General features: G+C 47.6%; 1 protein-coding gene across 1 annotated transcript in view; it reads left to right on the top strand.

The window, feature by feature from the left end:
• Nucleotides 1–14,611: 14,611 nt before the first annotated feature.
• Nucleotides 14,612–18,688, top strand: part of ITPKB (inositol-trisphosphate 3-kinase B) — a 66,746-nt gene continuing 62,669 nt past the window's right edge. Inside the window, exons 1-2 of the mRNA XM_062605712.1 lie at nt 14,612–15,040; nt 16,327–17,410. Of these exons, the coding sequence (XP_062461696.1) occupies nt 16,490–17,410 (921 nt within the window). The 5' untranslated portion in view covers nt 14,612–15,040; nt 16,327–16,489. The remainder of the gene's footprint in view (nt 15,041–16,326; nt 17,411–18,688) is intronic.

Genomic DNA, 18,688 nt, shown 5'->3' with positions numbered 1-18,688 from the left:
TACAAGCTACAGGTTTTCCAAAATGTCTGTGGTGTCTCTGGAGCTATGTTTGCATTTTCCTAAATCCATATGAGGGACTGGATATTTGCCCAAATAGAAACCAAATTGTGGTCCCAATATAAAGAGGAGGGAAAAATAGCAGAAACACCAATATGCTGCGATGGAGTCAATGTAAGCACTTGAGCAAAGGGAGGTGCTGCACCAGAATTTGTATCAGTGTTCAGGGATGCACTCTGAATTCCCTCACATGGGCCATCTCCAAAGCAGCCCTGTGAAAATCCAGACCTGGGGCAGGCAGCCTGCTTGTGTTCTGCCTGGTTCAGTCAGGAGCTTTAAATCTGTGGTAAGGGAATCCCAGTGCTCTGTGGCCACATTGCCTGACAGTCACCAAGCAGTTCAATTCCAGCATCTGTGCTGTTGCTGAAGGCAGCACAAAACTCAGGAAGACAGAGGGTGGGTGTAGTGCTGTCAGAAGAGCTGCAGAACCCATCTCCAAAAGACAAAATCACAGTTCTTCATGACATGAAGGGAAGATGCAGTTTCTTCATCTTCCCTATCAAAGCAAATGAGTTTACTCATCCAAATGTCAGTAAGAAACAAATGCAGCACCACAGATACCTGCATGTTAGTTGTGGATGACTTACAGGTTGTATTCAAATGTGACTACAAAGCTGTGGTAAGTGATGTCAAAGTCAGATCTATTATTTAAAAAGAAGAAAGATGCCTTCAGTGGAATTTAGAAAAGGAAACAGCAATGGTGGTGACTTTCTGTATGAGCAAGAGTAGCACATGAGACCAACCTTTCCCATGTACTCATCTGAGACACTTTGGGTCTTGTTTTTGTACACACTGAGCAGACTATTCCACACTTTGTGGTAGTCATGGCGTTCATCAAAGTCATGTCTTTCATTAAGGAAACCAGACTGGTTTCCTTTTAGACCTGCAGAAATAGAGACACCAAAAATCACCAGCCAATTTTAAACGTGTTGGTCTTTACCTCTCCCTGCCTTTGTTTCTCATTGGGAATGATGATACTCATCCTGAGCAAGAAGTGCCATGAGGCACCCACTCCAGGGAGTGAAGAGCAAAGTGCTATGTCGTGAGTGTAGATACCCACTGTGCTGTATACAATGCCAACACTGAGATCATTTCTCACCCACCTCTGCTTTCCTCCCTGAACAGCATTTCTGTCTCCTGTGTCTTTCTCAGAGCTTTTCACACTCCTGTTTATTCCAACATTTATACAGGAGGTTCCATAACAACATCAGATTCATTTAATTTTTCCACCTGGTGCAGCTATCTTAAAAGCAGTTAAATCATTTCACCTCTTAAAGTAATTTCCTGTCTCAGAAAGCCAGTGTGACACTTTTTACAGGCGCAAAGCCTACTCTGCTTATTCAGGGAAGATTCCTCGTGAATGCTGAATCAAGTCTAGCCTCCAGATCCCAATCTGTAGTTGAAGCACTCAATGACACAGCAGATGCACTCAGCAGGTGATGGCAGATGAGTTTTCCTAGACCTTGAAAAGGTGAACTTGTTCCCACTGCAGAAATTATATCTGAACACAGAACCTCTGTTTGATTCTATCTCAGTACTGAGCTAATGTCTCCAATGGTCTCTTGTGCTCTTCTTATAGGGAGAAGAGCCTTTAACCACTAGAACCAGAGCACTTTTGCTGCAGAAGTGGGAGATTTGAGCAGCAGGGAGAGAAGAGCTTGTGGCTTGGGCGCTGATCTAGGATACTAATAGTCTAGGCTCCTTCCTAGTTCCTTCACAAACTCCCTAAAGGTTCCTACAACACAGAGACAGGAACCTTTCCGAGGCTCAACTTGTTCCTTAGAGAGTAAACTCTTGGACAGAGAGACTCCTGCTTATGATATACATGTGTTTTTCACTTACGTCAGTGAAGTTCTGACTCTTAAGGTTATTTGAATACATTTGCAGCTTCGTGGCTGAGCCAGATAAATCAGAGTTGAGCTGAAATCAGTCTGAACTGATCCACTGCAGAGATATCTGGGGTTTATTTGCATTCACGAGAAAAACTGTAAAATGTTGCTCTGAGGTGTGGAACATACTTGAATAGTCCCCAAATTAAATCTGTCCTTCTTAAAATACTTAAGAGTGAAAACAAGTTAAATAGCATTCTAAAAGTGCTGATGGTAGTGGCCACCTTTTTCGCAAACACAAGGACTTGTGTAGGCAGTGTAAAACTCACATCTGAATATCTTCTCCACAGCTCCTGTTTCTCTTCTCGAAGCTGTTCTACGTCCACCAGATTCAGTCAAAGTGAAGCTCCTTGCCTAATGTTGGGATTTGTTTTGTCTTGTGCTTTGATCTTGTTGCAACGCCAATACATTTCTGACATGCTGAAATAGCTCCTTTCAGTGTTAACAACATTAATGTAGTTTTTGGTTCAGTCAAACTACACTGCAAAGCTGATGGATGGTTAATCATCCTAAGAATGTGCTGAAAGAAGCCAGTGGTCACCATCTCTTCCTGTTCTTTGTTGGTTTATTTGAATTATCCAATGGATTCCTATAAATAAGATATAATCTTCTATTGAAATCTGAGAGAGTGTGGAAAAAGCACACAAATAATACCATCCTCCTGGGGACTTTTCTAAGAAGGACTTCACCTTTCTTTATTATGAAATAAAACTTATGCTCAAGGAGTGTACCAAATACTTTGTCCTAAACTTTAGCTTCCAGTCTTGGGAGGCTTTTTGCTGCAAAATATTTAGTGTGAAGTCTGAAACAAGTGTAAGTTGACTCATGGAAGAAAGATTGAATCATAAAGAATAGCTACTTGAACATACACACCAATGAACCCAAGCACCTGTGAATTGTAAAACTGACTCAACACCACATGAACTGACCACTCTCCACCAAGGGAGGAGGAAGAGCTAAAAAGTGGAGAAGAGCTAAAAGATGGGACAAAGAATGGATAATCCAAAATCCTTTAACTCTGCCTCCTTCAAAACCAGACTGCAATCCAGTTTGGGACAGCGGTCCTGAGAAAACACATCAGGCTTCTGAATAGGGATCATATGGCAAGATGGAGCTCTAAACTGATACCTGCATGGTTGCACTGTCCATCTTGTCCCAAAGAGTAATGCATCTTTCTTCACCTTTTCCTAATGTTTTTCTGTGCTTCTTTCTCCCTTGTCATCCTAACTCAGGGTGTGTCCTGCCAGATACTGAGCTCACTGTGGTGCTTGTGTTGATGAATGCTGAGTGCCTTGTGCTGTCAGAAGGACTGCCCTCACTGCTCCAAATGCTCAGAGCTCTGCTATTTGCAGCTTCAGACTTATCTGTTCAGTCATCCTGTTTACATCACATTGGCTTGTTAAAAAGAAAGGCTGTCCAGTATGCTTACCTTAAATATTGGTGAGGAAAAGATAGGCCCTTTTTATAGGGTGACAGGACAACAGCAAATGGCTTTAAGCTGAAAGAGGCAGGGGGTGGAACTACATGATCTTTAAGGTCTTTTCCAGCCCAAACCATTCATTCTATGACTCTCTGATATCTACCCAGTGGAAACAGATTTGAATTCAGTAGATTATTTTGTACCTTGTATGTAAATCCTTGCTTTCAATTTTTGAATAGTACAAGTGAAAATAGGAGATACGTTCCTTGGAGACAGGGCTTGAAGGTATTTTGAACTGAATTCTGAAAGAGAGAACTTGATCAGTTTCTACCCTAGAGGCAGCTGAATTTCTAACCTAGGTGTACAGTGTAAAGCCTAGTCCATAGCCCATGTAATCAGTAGGTATTTTTCTATGGATGTAACTGGGTAACACATGCAGCCTATAATCTGTGTTTCCTGCTACAATTGTTAGCCTTTTGGAGATTTTTCATGGGTTACCTAAATGCCACAGAAAGAGACAAAACTTAATTCAGATGTGTTATAACCCACTTTATGGGATGCTTCCCAGGGGCTGATTTGCTTTATTATTCTCAAACTATGATGATTATTTCCAATGCAACCAAAATTAATTAAAGGCTTTCAAATCCCACTGACACTCAGAATCACTGCAATAATTTTGCATTTACTTATGAAAAAGCTTCCATAATTGTAACTGCTTAAACATAGTAATAGAAAATATTTTACTATAATCTCATCATTCTGTAATGATTTGAAAAATTGAGTGCTGTCATAGCTATTGTAAATCAGTTTGCCTACAATACAGTTAATGTCTCAGTTCAACAAAATCAACCCAAACTCATCAACGTTTATGCTCATGGCATGTTATATACACTCTGAAATGTATGATAATTAAAGTGGAAATCAACCATCAGAGTTACTCCCAGACCAACCCATCAAGACTGCCCTCTCAAAGGCAGCATTTATCATTGAGAATGGGTTAGACCAGATGTATGCTTTTAAAACTGATCTGTTGCTGGAGACAGAACTTGACAAAACCTCAGGTTTTAGAGAATTCAAGACTGCACCTTCCTGTTTCACGAGTTACTGTACCAGGCAAACACCTCTGATTAACCCCAAACTGGAGAAAAACCCCTCTGAGAATCATTTAAGCATTAATAATGAGAGGGCATAGTTTTGACAGAGAAAAAGATGAGAGCTGTTGATCCGTTTTTAACAGAATATGAAGTGCAATATTGACTTCGGGCTCTACCCACTTCTGTAAACCTGGGAGGTGACATCTGTTAACAACTGCCAGGCAAATGTCATCAACCATGAAGTGTCCTGCACCCTCCCTGCAAAGATCCTCAGCCTTTTTTTCCCAAAGTGGCCAAAAAACCTGAGACACATTTTGTTTCCATGTAAAGGCAACTGTAACACGTGTTCATATTGACAGCTGCCATTTGAGGGACTCTAACCTTCCATGTTTCATCTGAAACAATGATCTTTCTCTGATCACCTTTGGACACTGAAGCTGCCCAGCATCACTTTTCCTTTGAGGTAAAAGGGATGAACCCCTGCTTTGCAAGGCTGTAAGGACTCCCGTGGTTCTTGTAGTATGTTTTTCATGGATGCACTGCAACTGTAGATGCTACTCAAGGCCTTGCCATGGAAGTTATTTTTTCCACTAAAGAGCAAACAAGCTGAGGAATATGGGAAAACAGAGGCAAGTAGCCTTCCATTGCTGTGCAGAGACACAGCTGGCCAGCAGCCACCAAAGCCATCACTGCAGTTGTGTGGTTTAAAAGAATAAAAGAGGAATGTAGTATTTGATGACAACCTAGTGTCAGAGTCCATGACATCACCTGCTTCCAGCTGCTGATGCGTCATGTGAAAGAAATGAATTTGGACATGGAAGAGTGTGAACCTAACTACCAGGAAAAGTAACTGCATTCAGAAAGGAAGTCGGAGGGAAGAATTTATCCACTGTTTGGTTACATTAAATTACTTTACAACTGCTCCAACTCCCAATTCCCTCTGTCCCTGTCAGATTCATTACTAAATCCTCACAGCCTCATTGCACTCATATATGATTCAGTCTTTTGGTTTCCCCATGAGCAGAACTGGCCATCATCTTGATTGAGGGGAGGTGGGAAAATGGCATGGAGGGAAAATACAACTACTAACAATTTAGGAGTCAAAGTACCTGGCATGTGTCTCAAGAACTCTGGGGGGCCTTCCAAGGGCACTTACCACTTCCAGTATCATGGGTGTTTTGGTGCTCTCATTCTCCTTATCTCAACTTCCAGAAATATTCCTGAGAGTTTACCAAATCTCTGTATACTCATCACTTCCCATCCAGATCGATTTCCCTGGGAAAGGAAAGAAGATGGGATTGTGACAGTGCAGGTACTTCAGGGCTTTTGAGTAAAGGGTTGGAAAGTGTAAGGCCAGGTTGGACAGAGCCCTGGGTGACATGGTCTAGTGTGAGGTGTCCCTGCCCATCGCAGGGGATAGGAACAGGATGATCTTGAGGTCCTTTCCAACACAAACCATTCTGTGATTCTAAGATTCTATGATTCTATGCTACGTAAAAATCTCTGCAGGTGAGATCACTATTTAGACAGTAAATCTGATGGCTGGAATTTTGTTAGTTGTTAGAATTCACCTTCTAGTGTCCAGCGGTCTCAAGTGTGCAAAGGAAACCCTGCTGCAAAAAAATGGAAGTTGATTTTTAGAAGACTAGAGTTTTACTTGTTATTCTGAAATCCCTCCCATTGTCTCTCCAGCAACTATGATGGAATGACATCCAGAGGAGAGCAGGGTCCAGCCTGCTGAGCAGGACAGCTCTGTTGAGCTCCATTCTTTGGTTCATCGGCAGTCTCTCTCAGAGGTTTCAGGTCTGAGTATGCCCATGTGATGTTCCCTCCAAATCATGTGGTGTTCCCTCCCTGCCTAAGTCGGCAGCCTCATAGGGTCTGTTCCTGCAAAGGATCCAAATTTCCACTTGTCTAAAGTCTGTTCCATCAAGTGTAATAAATCTCAGCCTGCCCCATTTTTCCTCCACGTGTCTTTTTGACACAATAAAAATGGTAGATGTTTCCCTTACGACTACTGTTGCTAGTGACACAAATGGCAGCTCTCACTGGATCCTGTAAGCCTTGTTCAGCCCCAACCATTGCCTTCACAGGGAAGAAGAGGAATTAAGCAAACTGTCTCTTAATGATAGATAGGGCTGTGAAAAAGAACAGTATTTCATTGTTTCAACATTTTGTTTCTCTTAGGAAATGTCAGGCATGTGAAACAGAAGGAAACAAAGTGGTTGGGTGTTGGTTTAGGGTTTTTTTATGTAAAACACACTTGCAGTCCAGTCCAGAAATGGCCCTGAGAAGAGTTAAAGAAATTTGCTTGTGTAGCTGAGGAATGAAGTGAGTATCTGCCAACAAACAGTGGGTGTTTCCAGGATACTGTCTCTCATATCAGAAGGGGTCATTTCAAGACATTTCCCTGGCAGCTTTTATTAATCTCCTTCTCTCTGAGCCAGAAGAGAGGAAGATGTCAGGCAGCTGAGCTCTTGCACTGTTCCTATTCTCCTGTGCAGGTCAATGCTGTCATCAGCCAGCAGGAGAGAACGTAAGGGAACTGGTGAACCTCTAACATTTAGAATCTGGTTCAGACAACAAGGGCTACAGGGCTCTATAAGCACCTCTGGAAAGGAGGAGAGCAAAGGATTGAAGAATAGTAGAAAGTTAATTCAGGGGTTCTGCTGAAGACTTGCAGGCTGCACACCTCTCCTGTCCTTGCTTTTCCATCTCATTAACTTACTCTAAGCAATTAGGTGAATTCCCCTGGAAGAAGAGAGCAGCCAGCTGGAACTCTGTAATATCTATCCAGCAGGAAGTGGGGAGCAAATACATAATATCCAGGAACCCATTAGAGCTGCAGTCTAGCCCATCAGCTCTCATTCAGCAGATTGGATGGCAATGTCTCCTTTCTGAACCAGATCTTCACCGTCCCCAGATCTAATGGCTTTTTAAATACATAATTTCAATCAGCTGTTAGTACCAGCCAGACCATGAAGTATCTTTCACCTTTTCCAAAAGAAAAGAAGAATGGGAAGGCCCTTGCTTGGAGCCCAGGGAGTTGTGAATAATGGCAAACTTCATGGTGAGGTGAGGGTCCATCCCAACTCTTGAAATCTGCTTTCTTACAGGCACCTAAATGTGGGCTTAAATGCTTCAATTTGCTTACACAGGGGTGAAAATTCCAGGTGTAGCAACTGTAGTAGTAGAGTGGGAAATGTCAGTGATCTGAAACTCTGTAGTCTGCAGCGATGGCTTAAAAATCCTAGATGTGTGCCCTTTCAGGGATAAGTAACTCCACTCATCCAGGAGCAACCTGGAACTACTTGGGGGAGCTGGAAGGGCAGCACAAGAGGGAGCCTGGTCCTGGACATACTAGATGAAGGAGGTGGGAGCATAGCAAGGAGAACTATGCTGCGCTGCTGAATTTACTGCTCGAATCCAGAACCAGGAAGGCAGCTCAGGGAGCAGACAGCTCCAGGAGTGGATGTCTCCAGAGCAGAGGCAGGGGGCAGCAGGGAGACACAGCTGTGGCTAGAACTAGGTGGGGATGGAGAAGCTGCTCTTGGTACTGTTAAAACGAACTCTACTGTGCCTGCGCACGTGGGTATGTATGTATGGAGACTTGTTATAGGGCTGAAAATCTCCCTAGGTGGACGTGTGTGCTGTTCTTTCCATAAGGGCTTTGCTTACCTCTAGCTTAGAGGGACAGCACGATCCAGTGTACAGATCTCAGACTGTCTGGGAAAGATGTTCTTGCTTGAAACAATTTTATATGCTAGGGCTGGTGTTTTCCAGTGCCTGCTATAATAGAGCTGCTTTTCAGGGTCAGGCTCTGCTGACCTTTGCAGTTTGTTGTGTGGCAATAAACAGAGCTACGTACAGAAAATAGCACAGATAGAGCACTGTTGTCTGGCAACATCATTTAGGAATATTTCCATAGCTCCATTCCTTTAGCCATTCAAAATTATCAAGAATCAGTTTAGATCTGCCAGATTATTAAACTGTGCTGCACTTATTCAAAGCTCAGCTTTTCCCCTTTCACAGACATAGGAACACACAAAGGTAAACATCTGTCCATCATAGAAATATTATGGTAAATCCTTAAAATCTATTATTGTATTATAGGCAAAAATAGACCCTTGGAGAGAGCCAAAAGGCTTTATTTTAAATTAAATGCCCACAGCCCAGTATGGGCTTTAAAACTCTTAACCATGTCCTCTTCTGTGCCCTCTTCCAGCTTTTCAGAACACAGAGATCACTAGTTGCAGAGTGGAAACTTGGACAGCATTTCTTGTGATTCCATGTTCATCTTGTCCCTAAAAGGTGCAGTGGAATCTCACAGGGCTGGAAGCTGAATATCCCCATCGTATCCCACCAAACCCAACCCAGTCTATGTGACACACTGCACACTTAAAAACCAGCTTGTGTTTTTCCTGCTGGGATCGTAGCTATCTCAAACACATGCAAAGCTGCCCAATTATGGTTATATTCACACTGTAGTGGAATAACTGTGACCCAGAAGAAGGAAAAACCTCTTCAGACAATGAAGCAGTATTTGAATTCTGTTTTATCCCCTCAACCACAGACCCAGGTACAACTTTTAGGAGCCTCAGGGTCCAATGGGGAAGGATTACCCTTTACAATCTTATTTTTACTTAACCTCAGTAAAACTCAGTGCATACTTTGTGTGATCCTAGTGCCTCTAATTCAGTATGTGCAATGAAAAAGGGAACATTAATGCTGAATCAGGGCTTACTCCCCAGATATGCACGTTTATATTCTTGTTATCATCCAACGTGCCATTGTAAAGGCCTGCTGCAGCACAGGGCACACAGCTTGTGGTACACACCAACTGCGGGGCTGGGCTCTTCTCTGGCACCAGGAAAACCAAGGAAGGGTGGCACTGAAACTGCTGGTCATATCCAGACTTAAACCCAGTGGGCATTCACATCAGACCTTCACATCTTCATCCTTGGGAGTTTACTTGCTGAGGGAAAACCAAAGGTACTGCTGGCATATATGCATTGCATCAGGAGGAAATATAACATCCTGTGCTTGTTCTAGGGTTCCTAAACTTTCTTGCCTATCATGTGTGTATATAATTCCTTATCAGAGTCCTTTGCTGTGCCTAATATATTCCATACATACATTAATATTTTCTGTGCATACATTTTTAATCTCTTCAGTTCTGTAATAGTTCTTCAAAGTCCTGCTGTAAAACCTGGAGCCAAACTGATGTTCTTCACCCAGCACTAACACTCTGCACATGTGTGCTCTGCATGGATATATCAGATGTATGCACCCCTTCCTCCAAGGAACCCACATGAACTTCAGGCAGGTCACAGCCACAAATACTGTAGAAGATAGAGGATGTCTCCCTGTTTCACAGGTGAGTGAAACAAGGCAGAGAGGCACTAAGCCCCACTGCTAACACCCTACAACATGGCTGGGGCAGAGCCAGGAACAGACCTCTGAGATCTTTAGCTTTCTTGGCTGCACTGAGCCATATCACTTGGTACAGTACAGGGTGAGGTGAAGGCAAGAATGTGTGGGGGAAGCTCCCAGACAACAGAATTGATTCCTTTATGCTCTGTGTGGATGTACAAGCTCAGGCAGAATTGAGTACAGTACACAGACTGCCCTAAATTACATTGACTTGCCACAGGTGTCTCTGCATGGTGTTCCTGCTCTCTGAACAAGAGCTGGCACAGAATATACTAACCAGTCACTGCTTCATTCTGTCATTATAGGTGTTCCTGTAGGAGAGCAGGAGGGGGAAAATGACTAGATAACCCAGCTCAGAGGCTGCTGACAGCTGGGAAAACCAGCATCTTTCTAGCCTGTTTTACCTCTGAAGCAATGCAAAGGGGCTGGTGCAAGATAAAACATCCAGAGCCCTTTTCTCAGGCCTCCAGCCATCCCAGAATCATGCCGTGTCTGTGACAGTCACAACGCAGACAGTTCCCAGCATGTAATTCAGTGCTGTGCTTCCTTTTGAGTCTTCTGTGGTAAAATACTAGCCTGTTTTATTCTCCATCACACTGGCATAAGCATGAACATAAAGTAAATCTGCTGACTGTAGAATTACTCTGTGTTCATCCAATTCTTTCTATATTTTACATGATTGAAAGATTCAGCTCACTGGTGAGGAAATGCTGTAAAATACTGGCTTCCACTGCAAGGATGCTGATGGTCTTTCTGATACTGAACTGGATGAGCAGTGACAGTTTGGACAACTCATCTTTGAAACACACTGAAGGCTGTCTTGTCCACCCAGTTCAAAACATGACAGAGAGTAATAATTTAAAAAATGAAGCTTATAATAAAAGAAGAATGGAAGGAGGAGGGTACTTTAGAGTAGTAGTTGTTTTGTTATTAGATTGTTATGAATTTGTCTGTTTCTTTCTTTTTACAATTGGATTGATTGTGGTTCATTCTGTCCTGTTCATTCTTTGTCCTGTTCAGAGCCCACACCGTATCAATTGAGTGCCTCCAAGGATTTAAGTGAATAGGATGACCAGTATCTATCATGCAGCTGTACTCCCCTCTCCATGGAAGGAGGTATTTCTGCAGGACAGGACCTCACTTTGGTAAGGTATTTTGGTTTGGTTTTTTTTTCCATTGTTATTGAGGTTTGGATTGGGGAAGGTGGTTTTTTTGCCTGGAGAAGAGAAGCTGCATGGAGACCTCGTGGCAGCCTTCCAGTATCTGAAGGGGGCCTACAGGGGTGTTGGGGAGGTACTCTTCATTAGGGGCTTTAATGATCGGACAAGGGGAAATAGGTTAAACCTTAAAAGGGGGAAATTTAAGTTAGATATAATGAAGAAATTCCCTACTGTTAGAGTGGTGAGACACTAGCACAGGCTGCCAAAGGAAGCTGTGAATGCTCCATCCCTGGAGGTGTTTAAGGCCAGGTTGGACAGCACGTGGAGGAACCTGGTCTAGTGGAAGGTGTCCCTGCCCATGGCAGGGGGTTGTAACTGGATGAGCTTTAAAGTCCCTTCCAACTCAAACCATTCTATGATTCTTTAAATTAATACATGTCTCTCTCAGTTTTCCCTAAAGAAAACAGGTCAGGGGAAGGAATATACCAAGCACTTAGAACACATCTCTATTGCCAAGCCCCAGGCCCTCACGATGTGAGCATCATCTTCATCTTCACACTCTGGTGACTTTTAGGATGCTATCCAAAGGCTCAGCATGGCAAGCCTCAAGATGTGGACACAGACCTTGACTCCAGAGGAAGAGGGTGTATAAAGTAGCAAAGGACAGTTCTGCCTGTGTTTGAGAGGGTCACCAGCACCATACAGGTCTGCCAGGGCCGCCCTAGCTGTGGAGGGCTCTGTCCAGGAGAAGGTTTTAGCAATACTGAAAGCAAAACGTTAGGTAGGGTCACAGCAGAGGCTGAAAGGAGTAAAATAGCCTTGGCTGTACTGCCTGCTTTTCCTATCCAGCATTTGCTTCCTGCGCAGCTGGTCCCCACTCCTGCCCAATAGCCCTCTCATCCAGCTCCTGCTGCAAGAGCCACCCCTCCCACCAGCAGCCAAACCTCCTTTCCAACACATACCCACACACAGCAGGGCCTGTGCTGCTGCCCCTGCAAACAGCCACCACCCCACAGCTGTGATAGCTCTTTCCCCAAATGCTTACAGCCTGTGGGTCAGTTGGAGATGTTACACAGTAAGGACAGGTCCGTGCCCTTCTGTAAGTGTGTCCTTGCTTGATTTCAGGATTAAATACATGCTGCAGTGAATGGGTATATGCCCTTCCTACATGAAAGATCTTTTTCATTTTAATGGCCCCACTGTCTAGCATAAGAACAAGTTCCCACACAGAAGCTGGCCAGATCAGCTGTTTGCCTTAACCAAGCCTGTCTTCAGCATCCTCAAGCACTGCGATGATTTTCTTTGGAAGAAGGACATATAAATTCAAATGAAGAACATGGCTTAAGGAGAAGCAAGATCTTTTAAGACCCAACATTGGACTTCCACTTGAAGAATGTGCACTGAGATTGCAAGTGAGTCAGGGTGGAACCATCTTTTTGTTCTCTTTGAACAGCACCTAATGCAACAGTGCCAAAGCCATGGAGAAGGCTTCTTGGCAGCACCAAGCAACTACAGCAGAACTGGTGCCTGGCGACCTCCGTCTGTGTCTGTGAAAGAAACTTTTCTTCTTTCTTGCCTCCATCCTTGTCCCTGGATTGGACAAGCAACCTGTTTCCATGCTTTCCATTTAGGCTAACCTCAGACATGTGGTTTCCACTTGATTGAAAACAAGTGTGCTGGAAGCTGTCTGCTTTTTCTTCACTCTATGAGGTGGACTGCTGCCTGGCTCCAGTCTGGAAACAATTATTTCCCTCTTGTACCTACCCATTATGAAAAGTCAAAGGCTTATCCCTGGACTTTTTCCCCTTTCCACATTTATTAGGTGCTTCTTTCATAAAGAAAAGCTTGTAATTGCATATAATGCCCACAGAACAGCTCTAGATCTAGATGTCACATGTTTCAGCTGCATGACTAAAATGCTGCTGTGTTTTAAGGCCAGGTTTCCCTTAGGGAGTTTTGTATCAGTCACTGTGCCACAGGGAATTCACCACTGGTGATAGGGTAGGATGGATGTCTGATGGTGCTTGACTATGTGGGACTTTAAGAAAGGGCTTTAAGCACTCATTGTGGTTACACTGGTGTAAATACTCTTAACCCCAAAGGCTGGTCAAAACATCCACACACAGATACGTGCAGTGCTTGCAAGCCTGTGCAGAGGCTGTTAGCGTAGCACAGTGCAGCTGTTTTACAAAAAGGAGATACCTGCCTTTTTGTACTCTGGATTTATTAGTTCTTCCAAACGTTCCCACTTTTTGGTGTGTGTCTGCAGACACGAGGGAATGGGAGCAACAGATGACCAGAAACTGCAGATATTTGCACACAGGGGGAAGCTTGTGCCCATGAATAGTGCCATTATACTCAGCACTTTGCTGAGAAAGATTGATCACATACTTTATTTAATGAAAGACTAGTTAGTTCCTGACTGAGCACAGACACTGAGGAAACGGGTTGGAGTGGAAAGAGTCTAAAAATCCCTGTTCCTGCACTGAATTCAAAATAGCATTTCTTTTACTGGAAAAACAAACATAAGCTCATTTTGGGTGTCTCTGTCTGTCTGCCTGTGGGATTGGCAATCCACACCTTCTGCAGATCCGGAGATCTGCCCCTGTTTATGTTCTAGAGGTTATGTCTTAATTACATCTATCTTAATTACAAGGAGCCAATCTGCTGTGACATCAGTTCCCCTCTCTAGGGGAAATTCCTAACTGGGAAATCCTAGCAGATACAAATTTCTGCTGTTCTTTTCTTCCCCTCTCCCTCCCCCTTGGCCATTGCAGACCAACCCCAAAACTGCATCTGGGCTTGACCTTGAAGGCTCCTTTGAGAGCGAATGGCAGTGCCTGCTCTCCCGAAGTGCTGACGTACAGACAACTGTTTCCAATGAGCTATCTTCATACAGAAATCATGTTGTACCACAGCCAAGGCCCTGCTCCCTCTGCCAAGCGGTACCCGTGCCTGGGGGCCTCGGGAGCTCAGGAAGAGCTGTCTGTGGCCTACCAAGGGCAGTGGCCAGCACAGGTTAGCTACGGCCCTGCCTAAACCTGGAGCAACGCAACGGCGAGAGGATGTGCCTACAACCGAGAGGATGTGCCTACAGCGCTGGTGTTTGGCGTCTGGAGCTGTGGGGGTCATCTCACTGCCACGGTACGCGGTCACCCGAAGCCGTGCCGCCGGGCAGGGGGTGCTTTGCACCAGCCTGGCTCGGGTGCGGATTCCCAAGTGCTGAAGAGCAGCAGGTCGAGGGGGACGGTGGCTGTGCCTGGGGAGGGGGATCCGCGCCGAAGGGCTGTGCTGCTCCGTGCCTTCGGGCTGCGCTCCTGCGGCCGCGGCGGCCGCTAGCTCCGCGTTCCGGGGATGCGCGTGGAGCGGGATGCCACGGCTGGATGCGAGAAGGGGGAAGCTGGGGGGATACCCCCACCCCGGGACCGGCCGGCGCTGGAAAACAGCTTCGTGTGTCTTTAACCCACAGCGGCCAGCACGCGGCGGCGGTGTGTTTTTTTTTTTCCTCTCGTAGTTAACAATGGAAACTTTTTTTTTTTCTCAGTATTTCCCTGCAGCCGAGCGAGCAGAGAGAGAGAAAAAAAAAAGAAACTTGTTCCGCTGAGTTCAACCCCAGACAGGCTCACAACTTCCTTCCTGCTCTCCTACCCCCTCCCTCCGCTCTCCTCCTCCTCGCCTCTCCTCTCCTTCTCCTCCTTCTCCTCCTCCTCCTCCTCCTCCACCTCCTCTCTCCGCCTTTCCAGCCGCACAGGGAGCGGGCACCGGGGCCGCGGCGCGGACCTGGCCGGAGCGCGGAGCCACCCGCGCAGTCTCCGCAGCCGAAGCGCGAAGCGGGGGGAACCCGGCGTCCCCCGGCCCGTTCGCTGCCGCGCAAGGGGGAGGAAGCCCGGCTGGACCCGCGGAACGAGTCCCGCGCCCGCGGAGATGGGTCCCGCTGCGCCCCGCGGCCGGCGGCGGCACTGAGGGAGGCGCGGATCCTGCCCCCAGGTAAGCGACGGGGGACACACACACGGGACGGGGACGTGGCCGACCCCTCGGCCGGGGCACCCTCGAGCTGCCGCCCCGGGGAGGAAGGGACGAGGTGGGGCCCTGGCGGAGGGGCAGGGGGGTGCCCCGGGGCCGAGCGGGCTGTCCCGCACCCGGTATATGGCTGAGGAGCTTGTGCTGGTGCTCGCTTAGCTGAGAGCGTTGCAGTGCCGGGGATCCCTGCAGAGAGTGGGTGTCCGCGCTGCCCGGGCTCTGCTGAGCCGCACGCTGCCTCCCAGCAGTGCCTGGAGGGATGGGGAGCCTTTAGTCACTGCGGACTGTGCTTGGACCTGTGGGCATTTACCTGCAAGGAGGCACAATGGGAGGCACAGGGGTACCCCTGACAGCATCACACACATGTGCTGCCAGAGACGTGTACACCCATAGCCAGAGTTAGCACACGTGTGTAAACATGCCTGCACACTCATGTAGCCAGCGTGTTTGTGTACATCTTGTGAGTTCCCATGCCCCAGCATGGGATGGGGATTGCAGCTCCAGTGGCACATGGAGCAGACGGGCATGAAGGAAGGTATACTGAAGTGCAGAGGGCACAGCGAGCCACCTACAGAAGTCAAGTCTCTCACACGCTTACGCACACAAAACAGAGCAGACACCACCACACATCTCTTTGTGGGGTCTGGCTGTGACTTAGAGGCGTGTGCAGTAAAGGCAGATGAGCACAGGGGAGGCATGTATAGACAGGGAATGCGTGAAGATATGCAAAGCCGTGTGTGTTGTTGCACATGGTAGGTTATGGCAGTGGTGGAGACGTGGTCCCACACCACAGAAAACTGCAAGCAGTGTGTCACTGAACAGAAATCCATGCTGGAGACTTGATCTCGGTCATAGGGGACAAACCAGAAGGTGGCAAATTGGAGCTGTTTGGAGTATTTCCCTTCTTTCAGCTCACACCAGTTGACCATAACTCCCAAATTCTGTTGCGGGAACAGCTGCTGACTGTATGTCCTCTCAGACACTGGTGCTGCAGCTGCCTCCGCTGGCAGGGAAGGCAGGAAAAGGGGGAAACAGCCCCAGACTTGATTTCCCCTTGGCTCAGACCCTTGTGATGACCAGGCTGGGCCATGTTCCCAGGGGTGGCACACTGGGGATGCAGGAAGGTGTGTGCAGGGATAGGAGGAGGCACTCAGGAAGGGAAGAGTCTGGCCAGCTGTGTTGCACAGCTGGAGGGTGAGCTTAAGGGGGAGTGCAGAGCTATTCTCACCACTTGCCTCTTTCTCCTTCTCCAGCCATCGCATTTTATGGAGCTGCAGGCCAGGGCCAGCCCAGCTCCCTTGCTTCTTCCCAGTGATGCTGCTGGTCCCAGTGTGGAGAGACCCTGGGCAGCCCCGCGGAGCCTGAGTGCCGAGGAGGCAGCGGCAGCGGCCCCCCTGTGCGCCCCGGCTGACTACTATGGCTGTGTACTGCTATGCACTCAATAGCTTGGTGATGATGAATAGCAACAGCCAGGTGACGAGCAGCAGGAGCAAGACGCCGCCTCCTCCAGGACAAGTGCTGCCCAGGGGCCTGGAGACACCCGGCAGCTGCTGTCCACTCCCTGTCTTCAGCCCGGCCCCTGTGCTACCCCGCTCCCCACGCCGTGGCCCCGCTTTCCTCTTCCCACCCCTTGAAGAGCCTGTGCAGCCGCCGGGCAGCCCCAGGGGACGGCGTGGCAGCCGGGGCGAGGAGGGGCAGCCAGGACCCCCCATGGCACGGCAACTTCAGCGGGAGCTGCACAATGTTCAAGTGAACCAGAAAGTGGGGCTCTTTGAGGCACAAATCCAAGCGCACAGCTCTGCTGCCCAGCCGCCACGAAGCCCACAGCCAGCTCGATCCCGACCTGCCAGCCCCACGGTGCCAATGGTGGGACTTGGAAGTGGATCCCAGGCACAAGCTTATGAGAAAAGTGAGGCCCCTGATGTTGGTGGGGTGCAAGTCTGGCCAAGCGCTGCAGAGCCCTCGGGGAGTTCAGTGGTGATGGTGGTTCCGACTGTAGGGCTGGCGGTGGGCAACAGCCCCCTGGGGCCATCAGGGTCTGCACCACAGCAAGATGAGGTGGTGGTGGCCCCTACAGGACATGAGGGCCAGTGCCCAGCCATCAGCGGGAGCATCCCCGCTGTCATTGTCACGGACCTGGGGGGCCCGGAGGAGGAGGCGGGCGCCGTGCCCCCCAGCAGCCTGCCCGTCCGGAAGCTGTCGTCGTCCTCAGCCTCTTCCACAGGCTTCTCCTCATCCTGGGAGGAGTCCGAGGAGGACATCTCCAGCGACCCTGAGCGCACCCTGGACCAGACACCAGCCTTCCTGCAGACCCTGGACCAGCAGAAGCCCCGAGTGGTGAGTCTTGCACCAGCACTGGGGAGGTGGGGCGAGGGCTGACAGCATTATTGCTCGTAAGGCATTGCTGCAGAGGGAGGGCAGAGGTCTGTCAAAGCAGAGGTCTGCAGAGAAACTTTCCGTTTGCTTAGCAGCATTTGCTTTCCCTTACATGAAAAACTGATCCCTGTTCCCAGTCTGAAAATCCCCTGCATGCAGGAGAGAGGATCAGGACCCATCCCACTGTTCACGGTCCTTGCAAGGCTTCCCTGGTGCTGCACGCTGCCTGCTGGTGTGCTTAATATACACCCAGTAATGCAGCCTTCTGCTGACATGTGGTTAGGAGCCTCAGCTTTTCCTCAGCACAGCTTCCCTGGGTGCTGGAGGTTTCCCATGATTTACATGAGCCTAAGGGAGAATATATTTCCTCCTCGGAGTCAAAATCGTGTGGGCCAACTGTCTGTTGAAGTTTATTCTGATGCCCATCACCATAGTGTCTGTGTGCCTTTCACATGGAAGCAAAAATCACTAGAATTTCTGGTAATTCCCCTTTTGAAGAACACCTTTTGCTTGTGGGGTATGTTATATTTTAGGTAAGCATATTTTTATTTGGTATTTACATTAAGTTCCTTTGTTTCTGGATCTTTGTGGTGGGGCTGGCTGGGAGGCGTCAGGTGAGAGAAAGCAGCAGTGCTGTATCACCCAGGGCTTTGATGTGCTTCCCAAAGGCAGACACTCCTAGGATTTCTTGTGTCACCTGGGCAGTTTATTCCACTTCTGAATGCTCTGCACAGAGCATGCTCTGCCCCATTTATCCAGAGGGCTTTGAACCACTGTGCCCCACTGCAGGCTGCGCATCACCAGGCTCTCCCCCCAGCACATGGGCTCTCCCATCCCCTGGCTGTGAGATGTTACGTTAATTTGAGCTCAGCTGTGGAGCCTCACACTGACAGCCCCTGAAAAATGCAGGACAACCCACTGGTTCCTTAATTTTGGAGTCTGATAAAGGCCCAGCAACTTTCAGTGGTGTGCTTCAATATGTTTAACTTCCCACAGACACATGACAGTGAAACTCTTGCTAAGGTCAGTGACATGAGGAAGACCAGAGCAGGGAAACATCTAAGTGAAGGTATCCAACTTGTGAAGGACTGACTGTGGTTTGTAAAACACACAGCAGGCTGAATTACATATTTTTGCTTTCCTACTTGTTTTGTCGTGTTCCAAGATCTCAGCCCTGCTCAGGATGGAGAAGCAGTCGAGTAAAAGCACACTTAATGAAGTTACAAGCCTGTGGCTCAT

Source organism: Pezoporus occidentalis, unplaced genomic scaffold (assembly GCF_034315485.1).
Source record: "Pezoporus occidentalis ecotype Australia unplaced genomic scaffold, CSIRO_AGI_Poc_V1 ctg93, whole genome shotgun sequence".
Taxonomy (NCBI): Eukaryota; Metazoa; Chordata; class Aves; order Psittaciformes; family Psittacidae; genus Pezoporus; species Pezoporus occidentalis.
This window is presented reverse-complemented; position numbering and strand designations above follow the sequence as displayed.